Genomic DNA, 15,709 nt, shown 5'->3' with positions numbered 1-15,709 from the left:
TAAGATGCTCTGTGCTCTAATGTCATGCAGGATTGGCATTTGGCAGGAGGTAGTGTGAATAATAATGATGGACCCTTGTTTGACCGTGGCATCCTTTTTAAGAGCTACATGTAAGGTCCTTTAAATCACAGCAGTGGACATCAGCTTACGTTTCCTTTACGGTCCAACCACACGACTCTGAACAGAACGTAAGACTGGAGCAGCTCCATCACTCTGCTTTAACACTTTCCTACCATACTGAGCTACCGTGAAACTCATTGATTTGTTTTATTTGCACTTATTAAGGATTCAGTTCTTGACATTCCTATTGTACTGAAGTTTAATTTACTTTTCATGCAAATTAGGAAACTGAAAATGAAAGTATGGGCAGAATTAGATCAAGTTTTTACATCAAAGCTGTGTTAAGGTAATGCTGTGTGTAGGAGTGATTTTAGGATCATTCAACCTTCACCTTTTCCTTTTTTTATCAGACAATTAAGCATTTAAACAGGCCAGTTTTACAGATACAGTTAGTCTTAGGAGTGGAAACAGCGACAAAGGAACCAAGACATAGCATGTTAAACTGAGACTGTCCTCCAAGAAGTAGAAAAGGGGAAATTGAATTTATTTGCCACCTTTCCTGTATAACAAATAGAGTAAATCTGTAATCAAACTTGTGTCTGTTTAGAGCAAGAAGATTCTAGTAGATGCTTAGATTACATCTTCATTCTTCATATGAGACCATGAGAAATACCTGGAGCTTGTTGAAAGTTACATAAAAAGTTAAAATATATTTAATTTACTGTTTCAGTGTTGCACGCTATATGCAATGATTTCTTGGTAAAATAAATGTATGTAAATATGGCTTGTTGTGGTTCAGTCTTTCAAGGAGACGTTTTTCTATATCCCAAAGACTTCAGCAGTTACAGGCTGGTACTTCTGACCTCGCATCTGATGTGGACCCTTGAGAGGTTTGTTCTCAGCCAGCTTCCCTCTCTGGATCATTGGATCTGCTGCAGGCCAATTACCCGGCTGGCATTGGGGTGGATGATGCCATCATCTACCTCCAGCACAGAGTTCTAACCCACCTGAAGAAGCCTGGAATCACTGTGAGGATCATGTTCTTTCATTTCTCCATAGCTTTTAATATAATCCAGCCGAGACTGTCTTATACCTGGGTGTTCACCTGAACAATAAAATGCACTAGTGACAACAATGATGCGCTGTACAGGAAGGGTTACAGCAAACTACCTGCTGGGGAGACTGAAATCTTTCAGACTGCAGCTTAACTCCTGATAACCTCTTTTCACTCTGTGGTGGCATCAGCTATCTTCTGTGGTGTAGTATTTTGGAGCAGCAGCTTATTTACAGCTGAGAGGAAGTGGTTAGATAAGCTCATCAGGAAGGCCAGCTCTGTCCTAGGTTGTCCCCTCGATCCAGTTCAGGTGGTGGGTGACAGAAGTATTTTAGCAAAAAATAACATCACTGTTGGACAATGACACCCACTGGATGCATGAAGCTGTTACAGAACCGGAGAGCTCCTTTAGTGACAGACTGCTGCATCCTAGATGCAGGAGGAGCCTTATCACAGGTCCTTCCTCACAGCAGCTGTTAGACCTTATAAGTATCACTGCTCCCTATAAACTAAATAAGTTATTACATCCCTGCTGTTTTTTTTGTTGTTGCGGTTTTTCAATTTCTTGTAAGTAGTAGTTGTTATTATGCATAAATATATTACAAATATTTTTAGTTTTTTATATTTTTTCACCATTGCGTGTATCTCCACTCTTCCAGTTGCCTTTCACTTTGCTTCTGATATACCTGAACTTCCCCACTGTGGAACATTAAAGGATATTTCTATTCCATCCATTCTATTCTAAAGTGCCGATAAAATCCACTGAAGTTTGTGGTTATAAAGAGGCAAAATGTGAAAACTTTCAAGGTTTGAATACTTTGGCATTGTTTCTAAGTGCAGTGTTTGGCCAGCAGAGCCTGCTCCTCATTATGGATCGCGATGGGATGTCCACCGGGACGAACTTTCCGTCCCTCCCCCTCTCTGCCTGCCGCCTCGGGTTTCCAGAGGCTGGGAGAGGACGCGGCGGCTGTGCGGAAACAGATCATCACAAGGTACCGAGCAGCAGCGTCCACGGGTCTTCTGACAATAGATCTGCTGTTTTTCATCTCTCCGTCTGCGAAACTACATCAGACTTACCAGAATCCAAGAACATTTGTGCCCTCGGTTTTCATGGGCTGAGAGGAGAACTTTTTTTGAACTTTGTGCCGTGATTAATTTTGCATACTTTTGGACCTTACTGTGCAGGAAACGGTAAGTTGGACAACTTTATCCAGTCAGCAGCGTGGAAAGAGGCGACTGCGCACAGAGTGAACGTTTTCTCCGCTTTTGTTTGAATCCGCTGCTGTCAGTCATCTCAAAATGTTACCAGTTGCCTGTTTCTGTGCATGGTGCCGGAGCTGGTTTACAACAAGGACCCCTTAGAGATCAGCTGTGTGCGTGAATGGATCAATCCCTGCTGCTGGTTGCAACTTTTAACCAAAAATACATTTCATGCAGGTAGTCAGAGAGTGGGACTTAGGAGACGCTTAAAGCTGGGTGGCATCTGCTTAACAATGGAACTGGTATTGAATTTATAGAGGATTATTTCAGGAGGAAGGATATAGGATATGTGATGAACAGGTTGGGACTGAGGATGGAGCCTTGAGGGACAGTAATGCCTCGAAATGATTATAATTTAACTGTTTTGATCTAAATATGCTGAGTGCCAGCAGACATTAGTTTGTTTTAGCATAGAAACACACAGATAGGTTCAAGGGTTCTTAATACTATGCAAAGAACTGTATACTTAGATTTGTATATAAAGCAAGTAAGTGGTATCTGGAAGGACCATCCTATGGGACTCATTTTAAGCATCAGCCCTGAAATAGAGCAATGTATGTTTTTATACAGGGATGTGTTAGCTTCAATGGATCACCTCAAGACTGAGAAAATATGCCTTGCATTGCTGGTGATGAATTAGATGTGTGCAGTGAGCAGTTTCCCAGAGAAAATAATATGCAGCTTATAGACATTTCTTAAGTGTAGAGCAGTACAGGATGGAGCACAGGGGATGTGTGACGCACTCCTGCCTCTGATTCTTATCAGGGTTCAATTTGACAAAATTACCCCACAATTGAACTGTTTCCGTTAAATTATGATTGATTTCTGCTTTCTGCTTACATTAACAAATGTGGTGATTTATTCAGTTTCAATCTGAAACAGTTTTGAAACAAAACATTTAAAATAAGACTCATTGTTCTCTATGTTTAGCTTGTGGGTTGAGTGAAAAACATGATAGTTTGGCTTTGTTGAGACAGTAGAAGTAATTGTAGATAAGTAAAGATTCTACTGGTTCCACTGTCATTTAACTCATTTTAATGTTATGTCACAGTCAAAGGAAAGTACAACCTCTTTCATTTCTATGGTTTTCCATAGAAATGATCTGGTCTTTACCATCTTCTAAATCTATATAACTCTAACCTCAGCTGTACAATAACACAGAGAACCTGTTTTACTGAGTACCAGACTACTGTCGAATAGTCTCTCCTAAATCTTTCTGAGTCATCCTGCCTGGTTCCTTGTGTTTCACTTTGTGAAGAGTTTTTAAAACATTTATTATTGACAAAGCGTGTGCTGTCAGGTCTGCACCCTCACATTCAACCCCAGATCGTGCTACACCCCTGTATCTACTAATGGTTTAAATTGGTTTGAACCTTACTTTTGATTGTACTCGTTACAGTGACAATAAAGAATCTGAATCCGAACCTGTGTCCACCTCTCAGATCTCGGAAATAGTCCAGCACCTGAGTCCGTCATATTATCCAGGTGATAGTATTCCTTCTAGAATGCTAAAGGATGTTTTGTCCCAGCTGCCTTTAAGTATGCTGTGGTCACTTAGGCCCTAATGTTCTGTCAAACTTCATGCCGATCTAAACTGCCCTTCCTTTCTAAAATATTAGAGAAAGGTGGTTTATTTCCAATTACAGGAGCATCTACAGTTACATAGGATAAATGAGAAAAGCATGTCACAGCACAAACACAATGCTTCTTAATAGTCCTTAATGACCTGCTTTTATCTGCAGACTCAGGAGTCCCATCCTTCTAAATCTGAAACAGAATAATGTCAGGATGTGACATTTTGGACTTTGTTTTGTGGGTTGTTTTGCTAGATGTTTCTTGTTTGTGGTTTTGTATTCATGTTTACTGCTTTCCGTTTTCTGACAGTTCTGGTTTCCTTTTGCCTCCCAGTGTGTTCTCCTCCTTAGTTTCCTTGGTTTTTCTTTCCCTTTTATGTACTTAGAATGTACTCGTACTCGTACTCGTCGTCTTCCGCTTTATCCGGGACCGGGTCGCAGGGGCAGCAGACTCAGCAGAGACGCCCAGACGTCCCTCTCCCCAGACACCTCCTCCAGCTCCTCCGGGGGGAGCCTAAGGTGTTCCCAGGCCAGCCGAGAGACATAGTCCCTCCAGCGTGTCCTGGGCTGTCCCCTGGGCCTCCTCCCGATGGGACGTGCCTGGAACACCTCCCGAGGAAGGCGTCCAGGAGGCATCCGATATAGATGCCCGAGCCACCTCAATTGGATCCTCTCGATGTGGAGGAGCAGTGGCTCTACTTCGAGCCCCTCCTGGATGGCAGAGCTCCTCACCCTATCTCTAAGGGAGTGCCCAGCCACCCTACGGAGGAAGCTCATTTCCACCGCTTGTATCCGGGATCTTGTTCTTTCGGTCATGACCCAAAGTTCATGGCCATAGGTGAGGGTAGGAACGTAGACCGACCGATAAATCGAGAGCTTCACTTTTCGGCTCAGCTCTCTCTTCACCACAACGGACCGGCACAGCGCCCCCATTACTGTGGCAGCCGCACCGATCCGTCTGTCGATCTCCCGCTCCATTCTTCCCTCACTCGTGAACAAGACCCCAAGATACTTAAACTCCTCCACTTGAGGCAGGAACTCCCCTCCAACCTGAAGAGGACAAGCCACCCAAGACACTTAGAATGGTTTTATTATTATTATTATTATATTATTATTATAGTCCTCTGGTTCCTTAGCTTTGCCCTCGTTTTATGTTCATGGTTTGTATTGGTTCCTTTGCACTCTCCTATTTATTAGTTTCTTTTCTGTTACTCCTCTCGTCATTTGTTTTCCTCTTTTAGTTATTAATTTCTCGGCTTTAGTCCCCTTTGCATTCATTATCCCTCTTAGCTTTGTTTCCTCTAGTTTATCTTTATTCTCCAGTCCCTCCTTTATAGGTTAGCTTTAGTTATTGTTTACTTTTATTCTTGTCCTCGTTTCCTCTGCTTCATTCTCAGTTTGTTCTATCAGTGTTGGTTTAGGTTTGTTTACTTTTGTAGTCAGGGTTTCTATTCTGCTTAGTTCTTAGGTTGTTGTGTTCCCTCCAGTTTCTCAGTTTTGTTCAGTTCATGTTTATTCTTGATTTTTATGCTTTAATTTATCTTGGTCTATAGTTTTATTTAGGTAATCTCACTGTCTTGTCCTTTAGTCACTTTCCTCATGCTTTAGTTTTATTAGGTTCACCTGTTCCTTCTGCCTCCCTGCCTCTTGTCACACCTGTTCCCTGTTCCTTTGATTACCTGCCCTTTGTTATCCCTTTGTATATTAGTTTGTCTGGTTCATGTGTTCCTTGCTGGTTCCTCATTTCACACCCGATCACAACCCCTGATTAAGTTCTGTGTTTTTGCTACGTTCCTGCAGAGAATACTTGAGTAAGTTTGGACTGTACTCTTGCTTGTACCTGCAGTTAGTTTGCTACGTGTTTGGCTACGTTTTGAATAAAGCTGAAGACTGCTTCAGAATGCTGCTGCCAAGCTCTTATTTGCGCTTTGGTCCACCCACAAACCCCACTGTGACAAATAAATCACCACATTTGTTATTCCTTCTAGACTTGTCCATTGCCTTTGACACAGTGGGCCACAAGATTTTCTTATATCGCTTGGAGCAGTGAATTGGTGTTAAGGGCACAGCCCTGCAATGGTTTAGGTCTTATCTGAAAGGCAGAAGCTTCTCTGTCTAGTTAAGTCAGTTTTTTTCCTCAGTGGCTCCTCTGAAGTTAGAGGTACCCCAGGGTTTTCTTTTAGGACCCATTCTCTTCTCTATGTACTTGTTTTGCAGACAACATCTAAGGCCTGTATTCACAAAGAATCCTAAGATTAAAAATTGCTCATGGTCACGCCAGTCTAATAAAAATCTTTCTCGGTGAGATAAAAGTTGTTCAGGAAGCATCTTAGGCTTCAAGAGAGCTCCTAACGAGAGAAAATGTTGAGAGTAGTGAGGAGGACTTTTAGTGAGCCAAAGATTGTCTGACGCAGAGAAGATGTAGGAAAGACAGAGAGAAAGGAGAGATATTCTTCAAACAACAAATAACAGTGAATTAATAAAACACTACCGGCTCGATAGCGCAGGGATCCACCCCCTAAACAGTCGAATAAATGAGCGCATAAACTACTATAACAATTAAACAATTATTAACATAAAGATAAGATAAACTTTATCATCCCCCTAGGGGAAATTAAATAGTTTCAGCATCAGGACAGATTAAGGCGCACCTCTTGTAAGGTAATATTAGGAAGGATAAATAAATAATAATAACAAAAAATAAATGCGGATAAAAATTGGAAAAACTCGAAAAAATAAATACAAACTCTAGACTACAACCTCTCGTACAATAATCTAAGCACTATATACATAGAAGGACGATATAAATGAGGTGAAGAAGTATTTGCTGTATTGTACATGATGATGTCAGTAGCCTAAATGGTCATCTCCAATGCTCCCCGTCAGTGGAGAAGTTCTCTGATGTGCTGCTATCTCCCCTCTAGCTTCAAATTGCAGCAGGAACCAGAGCTGCTCACATTCCAGGCTGGTGCTGAAAGCAGAGGGAAAGGAGCATTGATCTGCTTGGGAATGCTTGTTTGTTCCCACCGTGATCCCAGGACCAAAACTACCTTTCAGCACTCCTCTCTTCTCCTCCACCTGCAGGCTCTGCTCCTCTGTTCAGCTCGGTTTTCTCCACCTTTTGTTCTCCGTTTTGTTTTGGTCATTTAACCAAACTAAACCTCTGAATTAATATGACATTAATTAATATGAAATAAATACAGTATGAAAACGACCAGCATGGCAGTAAACATAATAATAAGCAAATCAAAATAATGATGAGCATGTAAATAACCTACACTGAAACATTTTGATGCTCTGTGAGAATTAATTTAGCTAAGTTTATCCTGATTTACACATTTGTTAATCCAGTCTAAATTCTTTATCGGTTAATTTCTCTCCACTGATTACTAGCAGTGTTTCTTTTTTCTTCTGTTTTTTGCAACAACCAGTCACAGCTCAGAAGATAGCGTCGAGGTCAACCACACCTCCTCACTAAGATAGGAATTTCTGTTGTTTCCTTGCTCAGAGTCACTCTCAGCAGCAAACTGAATCAGTCTTAAGCTTAGAGTCCTTGGCAGGACTTTTTAGGCTAAGTTAGGAGCTCTCTGAGAAGACTGAGAATCTTTGTGAATAAAGGCCCAGATCTATCTCCCGCTGAAAGCCAACAGTAGTTAATCAGGTGAGAATTAGCTAAACTGTTTAAGTCCTGTTAAGTCCTCCCATGAGACACGCTGGAAATGGCAACGAAAGTTTATTTTCCGCAGGTTTTATAATCCTGGGTGATGTCAGAGCTGCAACGCCTGTTGAGCTGCGCATGTTGTGCCTAGTCGGTCTGTGCGACCAAAATGGATGACCCCAACACCTTCTCATTAACACAGGTTCTACGGAGTCCTGCAAATGACCTAATTATGTGATTTAAGTGTGTTGAACTTTGGACTCTTCTAAAAGGGACACCATCCCTCGAGGACTGGGCATGGATGCTCAACTTAATAAGAACTACACTTCCATTAAAATGTCACAAAATAAATATTTGTACATGTGATAATTTTAATGAAACTGGAGAGAAATGCATGAGATAAATATTATTTATCTTTACATATGTTTATGAATAAAAAACATATTTTATTAATTTCAGTGTATTTAGTAACACAGTCGCAGTTTAAAATATTTCATAATATACTTAAATATATGACATATATGATAATTTATAAATACAGATAATTAATTACCAGATAATTAATACAAATTTTATTAAGATTTGCACATTTCCTTTTCTTTCATTAGTTACAGGATGTCGTTGGTTGGAGGTCCATCTAATATCATATCTTGTCTTGTACACAGATATAGCTGTCAGCTGGCCTGCCGACCAGCCACTTTATTAGATACACAGATCTGGTGTCTGTGGACGCCAATAGAGAACTCATTGTCAGGTTTTAGAACCTAGTTTGAGACAATTCAGGACTACATCTTTTAACCCAGTATACAGGTCCTTCTCAAAATATTAGCATATTGTGATAAAGTTCATTATTTTCCATAATGTAATGATGAAAATTTAACATTCATATATTTTAGATTCATTGCACACTAACTGAAATATTTCAGGTCTTTTATTGTCTTAATACGGATGATTGTGGCATACAGCTCATGAAAACCCAAAATTCATATTCTCACAAAATTAGCATATCATTAAAAGGGTCTAAACGAGCTATGAACCTAATCATCTGAATCAACAAGTTAACTCTAAACACCTGCAAAAGATTCCTGAGGCCTTTAAAACTCCCAGCCTGGTTCATCACTCAAAACCCCAATCATGGGTAAGACTGCCGACCTGACTGCTGTCCAGAAGGCCACTATTGACACCCTCAAGCAAGAGGGTAAGACACAGAAAGAAATTTCTGAACGAATAGGCTGTTCCCAGAGTGCTGTATCAAGGCACCTCAGTGGGAAGTCTGTGGGAAGGAAAAAGTGTGGCAGAAAATGCTGCACAACGAGAAGAGGTGACCGGACCCTGAGGAAGATTGTGGAGAAGGGCCGATTCCAGACCTTGGGGGACCTGCGGAAGCAGTGGACTGAGTCTGGAGTAGAAACATCCAGAGCCACCGTGCACAGGCGTGTGCAGGAAATGGGCTTCAGGTGCCGCATTCCCCAGGTCAAGCCACTTTTGAACCAGAAACAGCGGTCGAAGCGCCTGACCTGGGCTACAGAGAAGCAGCACTGGACTGTTGCCCAGTGGTCCAAAGTACTTTTTTCGGATAAAAGCAAATTCTGCATGTCATTCGGTAATCAAGGTGCCAGAGTCTGGAGGAAGACTGGGGAGAAGGAAATGCCAAAATGCCAGAAGTCCAGTGTCAAGTACCCACAGTCAGTGATGGTCTGGAGTGCCGTGTCAGCTGCTGGTGTTGGTCCTCTGTGTTTTATCAAGGGCAGGGTCAATGCAGCTAGCTATCAGGAGATTTTGGAGCACTTCATGCTTCCATCTGCAGAAAAGCTTTATGGAGATGAAGATTTAATTTTTCAGCATGACCTGGCACCTGCTCACAGTGCCAAAACCACTGGTAAATGGTTCACTGACCATGGTATCACTGTGCTCAATTGGCCTGCCAACTCTCCTGACCTGAACCCCATAGAGAATCTGTGGGATATTGTGAAGAGAACGTTGAGAGACTCAAGACCCAACACTCTGGATGAGCTAAAGGCCGCTATCGAAGCATCCTGGGCCTCCATAAGACCTCAGCAGTGCCACAGGCTGATTGCCTCCATGCCACGCCGCATTGAAGCAGTCATTTCTGCAAAAGGATTCCCAACCAAGTATTGAGTGCATAACTGTACATGATTATTTGAAGGTTGATATTTTTTGTATTAAAAACACTTTTCTTTTATTGGTCGGATGAAATATGCTAATTTTGTGAGATATGAATTTTGGGTTTTCATGAGCTGTATGCCACAATCATCCGTATTAAGACAATAAAAGACCTGAAATATTTCAGTTAGTGTGCAATGAATCTAAAATATTTGAATGTTAAATTTTCATCATTACATTATGGAAAATAATGAACTTTATCACAATATGCTAATATTTTGAGAAGGACCTGTATATGTCATTACCAAGACGAATTGATGCTGTATTGGCCGCAAAAGGAGGCCCTACACCATACTAATAAATTATTGTGGTCTAAAGCCAGGTGTTTCAGTTTTATTGTCCATCCCCTCTAGGTACCTAGAATTTTAACTCATCAGGCTTTCCCATGTGTAAAGGGATGTGCTGTACGCTCCTTTTTCTAAGAAAAATAATAATTTTCTAGTCCGTGTTTAGGGATAGACTATTATCCTGACACCAGGCCTTGAGTCCAGAGAATTATGGTCTGTAGCCCATCTCAACCCTTCCAGTTATCATTCAATCAATGTGTTGTCATCAAATTTAGTGATGAACAACCAGTACTGATCGTATTTGTCAAACTTCAATCTTGGTTCTGTGGCTGCAGAACAAGCCTAGATCATCAGCTCTTTACCATCATGCTTGACAGTTAGCATGAGGTAAGGTATTATTGTTACTTCTTTTAGCATTGCAGAGAAGCACACGTGTGACTTTGTAGATTAAAAGGCCACAAAAGCTGCTTTTCTAAGGTCATTCCTGATTCGTGTCCATCCTGGCATTGTGTTAGCATTACCAAAATCTAGAGAGGGACTCACACTTATGATGATCATGGTGATGACTCCAATGCAGGAGCTGGCAGCAACTTCCTTTCAATCCTGCAAACAAAGCTTAACTGGACTGAGATTTGTTACCACACATCTTCATTAAATTCCTTATTGTTCAGTGAACGTTTTGCTTTACAATTTAAAATGAACTACTTTGACTTTCACTTTCTTTGCCATTTCCTGCAGGTTAAGGGAGATTCACATCAGCAGAATGCTCCAGCATCCTTAAAGAATTATTGAAAGGTCTGAGAAGTTCCCCATCTCCTCTGACTGTACAACATTCTGAAGCTATCATGGCTCAGGCAGAAGTAGCACTCCTTAGGTGGATTTCGCTGCTTCTCTTCCTGCCTGTCACCTTAAGCCAGCGTGACTGTTCGGGTGTGGACTGTCCCCTGTTGGAAAACTGCATCAAAGAAGTGTTGGAAAGCGGTGCCTGTTGTCCTTCTTGCTTGGAGAAAGGATGTAAATGTGAGGGTTATGAGAAATATGACTGCAGCCGTGCTGGATTTAACAATAGCATAGTGCCTGAGGGAGAATCCTACTTTGTTGACTATGGTAGCACTGAGTGCTCCTGCCCTGTTGGAGGGGGTCCCATCAGCTGCCGCTACATCAGTTGTCCCGATATGCCGCCAAACTGCATTGAGATTTTGGAACCTCAGGATAGCTGCCAACAGTGTGAACGCATTGGATGTGTTCATGATGGAGAAAAATATGAGGCCGGACATTCATTTCACATCGAAGATTGTAGGGTCTGCCACTGTCCTAATGAAGGAGGGCAGCTCATGTGCTACCCTGTTCCTAATTGCAATCCCCAAAATGTCCATAATCATAATTCCATGTTAACAGATGATAACACATTCAACGGACGAGATAGCTTCTCCACCAGGTTCGATCAGCGCTTTGCATCATATCACCATCCTTCCAGTGGGAATCTTCCTCTTTTCAAAACGTCACCATCTGATAATGACGATTCAGAGGAATATGATTACAGCCCTCCTGACTTTTCTGAGACATATCCTGATTTATTTGTTCTACCCACCCAGTCCTCCATCTCCTCCAACAAAGTTGTATCTATAGGCTCTGAGAGACCTGACAGAACTTCCTCCCTCCTGGGTTTAAATGTTCAAGAAAAGATGGAGATAGTTCATTACCATCTGGGAGACAAAGAAGAAGTGACAAAAGTTTCCTTGACTGCCGAGCAGAGTACTGCCAGGTCACTGGTAAATGCAACCACTTCTTGGCAGGGTCTCCCATACACACAAACTCCTTCATTTAGTGATAGGAATACTTATACTGAATTGGAAAATCCACTTTATGCACACACAAGTTTGGAAAGTGATGCCTTTCCAGTAAACAACCTAAAGAGTTTAGAAGGGAATTCAGAAAGAGCCCTTCATCATCAGAAGAGTTTGAGTGAGAAGGCTGATGTGCATGACCATAATGCATCTAATGGTATAACACCCAAAAGTTTAAACAGTCAGGTAGACATAAATCACCTAATGGGAAGTACGGAAAATGTGCCTGACCAGAAAGGTGGATCGGACAGAGAAGAGTTTCCACTATTTATGCTGAGAAACATGGATGTTACTAACGGTGCAAATTCAAGAGCACATTTTCCTGAAGAACTCCATGGACCAGGGGGTGAGGAATGGTTTAATGAAGAAGAAATAGAATCTGTTGCAGGAACTAAAGAAAATGATGTGCCAGACTCAATAAGGTCAGCACAAAAGGAGAAAAGCCACATGGATTCCGAGTCCAGCAGTCCATCACAGGGAAATCCTGACTATCAGCAAACAACCTTGGCTTTTTTAATCACTACTACAGTCCAGCCGCCTTCAACCCCAAGACTGACAAAGAGTCTACCCAGGAGAGATCCACTTCACAGTCCCGGTAGAGAGGACCTGAAGGTCGAGGGGAAGAAGGGAGAAGAGGAGGCCTATAGTCCTGTTTTACTCTTCAGACCAGAAGGAGGTAAGTTACATGTGCTCAAGTCATCATAATCAGTCCATAAGATGCAAACAGAAACCAACAAGAATCATTAACCTGTGTTATCAATCTGGGTTAGCACCTTTACTTTCTAATACAGGTCCTTCTCAAAATATTAGCATGTTGTGATAAAGTTCATTATTTTCCATAATGTCATGATGAAAATTTAACATTCATATATTTTAGATTCATTCCACAATAACTGAAATATTTCAGGTCTTTTATTGTCTTAATATGGATGATTTTGGCATACAGCTCATGAAAACCCAAAATTCCTATCTCACAAAATTAGCATATTTCATCCGACCAATAAAAGAAAAGTGTTTTTAATACAAAAAACATCAACCTTCAAATAATCATGTACAGTTATGCACTCAATACTTGGTCGGGAATCCTTTTGCAGAAATGACTGCTTCAATGCGGCGTGGTATGGAGGCAATCAGCCTGTGGCACTGCTGAGGTCTTATGGAGGCCCATGATGCTTCGATAGCAGCCTATAGCTCATCCAGAGTGTTGGGTCTTGAGTCTCTCAACGTTCTCTTCACAATATCCCACAGATTCTCTATGGGGTTCAGGTCAGGAGAGTTGGCAGGCCAATTGAGCACAGTGATACCATGGTCAGTAAACCATTTACCAGTGGTTTTGGCACTGTGAGCAGGTGCCAGATCATGCTGAAAAATGAAATCTTCATCTCCATAAAGCTTTTCAGCAGATGGAAGCATGAAGTGCTCCAAAATCTCCTGATAGCTAGCTGCATTGACCCTGCCCTTGATAAAACACAGTGGACCAACACCAGCAGCTGACACGGCACCCCAGACCATCACTGACTGTGGGTACTTGACACTGGACTTCTGGCATTTTGGCATTTCCTTCTCCCCAGTCTTCCTCCAGACTCTGGCACCTTGATTTCCGAATGACATGCAGAATTTGCTTTCATCCGAAAAAAGTACTTTGGACCACTGAGCAACAGTCCAGTGCTGCTTCTCTGTAGCCCAGGTCAGGCGCTTCTGCCGCCGTTTCTGGTTCAAAAGTGGCTTGACCTGGGGAATGCGGCACCTGTAGCCCATTTCCTGCACACGCCTGTGCACGGTGGCTCTGGATGTTTCTACTCCAGACTCAGTCCACTGCTTCCGCAGGTCCCCCAATGTCTGGAATCGGCCCTTCTCCACAATCTTCCTCAGGTCACCTCTTCTCGTTGTGCAGCGTTTTCTGCCACACTTTTTCCTTCCCACAGACTTCCCACTGAGGTGCCTTGATACAGCACTCTGGGAACAGCCTATTCGTTCAGAAATTTCTTTCTGTGTCTTACCCTCTTGCTTGAGGGTGTCAATAGTGGCCTTCTGGACAGCAGTCAGGTCAGCAGTCTTACCCATGATTGGGGTTTTGAGTGATGAACCAGGCTGGGAGTTTTAAAGGCCTCAGGAATCCTTTGCAGGTGTTTAGAGTTAACTCGTTGATTCAGATGATTAGGTTCATAGCTCGTTTAGAGACCCTTTTAATGATATGCTAATTTTGTGAGATAGGAATTTTGGGTTTTCATGAGCTGTATGCCAAAATCATTTGTATTAAGACAATAAAAGACCTGAAATATTTCAGTTAATGTGCAATGAATCTAAAATAGATGAATGTTAAATTTTCATCATGACATTATGGAAAATAATGAACTTTATCACAATATGCTAATATTTTGAGAAGGACCTGTAAATCGATATCTTTTCTCCCTAGCTGTTGTCCATGTGGTCCAATCAGAAGAGTTGTCCTCCTCTTTAAAACAGGGGCTGAGAAGTATATTAGTTAAATATGGATGCAGCACAGACATTGGCTGCTCCCCAATCAAAATCTGATCACATGTATACAGGGGTTGGACAATGAAACTGAAACACCTGGTTTTAGACCACAATAATTTATAAGTATGGTGTAGGGCCTCCTTTTGTGGCCAATACAGCATCAATTCGTCTTGGGAATGACATATACAAGTCCTGCACAGTGGTCAGAGGGATTTTAAGCCATTCTTCTTGCAGGATAGTGGCCAGGTCACTACGTGATACTGGTGGAGGAAAACGTTTCCTGACTCGCTCCTCCAAAACACCCCAAAGTGGCTCAATAATATTTAGATCTGGTGACTGTGCAGGCCATGGGAGATGTTCAACTTCACTTCCATGTTCATCAAACCAATCTTTCACCAGTCTTGCTGTGTGTATTGGTGCATTGTCATCCTGATACACGGCACCGCCTTCAGGATACAATGTTTGAACCATTGGATGCACATGGTCCTCAAGAATGGTTCGGTAGTCATTGCCCAGCTAGCACAAGTATTGGGCCAAGGGAATGCCATGATATGGCAGCCCAAACCATCACTGATCCACCCCCATGCTTCACTCTGGGCATGCAACAGTCTGGGTGGTACACATCTTTGGGGCTTCTCCACACCGTAACTCTCCCGGATGTGGGGAAAACAGTAAAGGTGGACTCATCAGAGAACAATACATGTTTCACATTGTCCACAGCCCAAGATTTGCGCTCCTTGCACCATTGAAACCGACGTTTGGCATTGGCATGAATGACCAAAGGTTTGGCTATAGCAGCCCGGCCGTGTATATTGACCCAGTGGAGCTCCCGACGGACAGTTCTGGTGGAAACAGGAGAGTTGAGGTGCACATTTAATTCTGCCATAATTTGGGCAGCCGTGGTTTTATGTTTTTTGGATACAATCCGGGTTAGCACCCGAACATCCCTTTCAGACAGCTTCCTCTTGCGTCCACAGTTAATCCTGTTGGATGTGGTTCGTCCTTCTTGGTGGTATGCTGACATTACCCTGGATACCGTGGCTCTTGATACATCACAAAGACTTGATGTCTTGGTCACAGATGCGCCAGCAAGACGTGCACCAACAATTTGTCCTGTTTTGAACTCTGGTATGTCACCCATACTGTTGTGTGCATTTCAATATTTTGAGCAAAACTGTGCTCTTACCCTGATAATTGAACCTCCACACTCTGCTCTTACTGGTGCAATGTGCAATCAATGAAGACTGGCTACCAGGCTGGTCCATTTTAGCCATGAAACCTCCCACACTAAAATGACAGCTGTTTCA

General features: G+C 42.2%; 1 protein-coding gene across 4 annotated transcripts in view; it reads left to right on the top strand.

The window, feature by feature from the left end:
• The first annotated feature begins 2,100 nt into the window (after positions 1-2,100).
• Positions 2,101-15,709, top strand: part of fbln2 (fibulin 2) — a 158,722-nt gene continuing 145,113 nt past the window's right edge. For all 4 annotated transcript variants that reach the window (XR_007035447.1, XR_007035449.1, XR_007035448.1 and 1 more), the window contains exons 1-2: positions 2,101-2,305; positions 10,816-12,600. Coding sequence is in view for 1 of the 4 variants with exons in the window: in XM_047347855.1 (XP_047203811.1) it covers positions 10,923-12,600 (1,678 nt within the window). In the remaining 3 variants the exon portion in view is untranslated. The remainder of the gene's footprint in view (positions 2,306-10,815; positions 12,601-15,709) is intronic.

The sequence above is a fragment of the Girardinichthys multiradiatus genome, chromosome 20 (assembly GCF_021462225.1).
Source record: "Girardinichthys multiradiatus isolate DD_20200921_A chromosome 20, DD_fGirMul_XY1, whole genome shotgun sequence".
Taxonomy (NCBI): domain Eukaryota; kingdom Metazoa; phylum Chordata; class Actinopteri; order Cyprinodontiformes; family Goodeidae; genus Girardinichthys; species Girardinichthys multiradiatus.
This window is presented reverse-complemented; position numbering and strand designations above follow the sequence as displayed.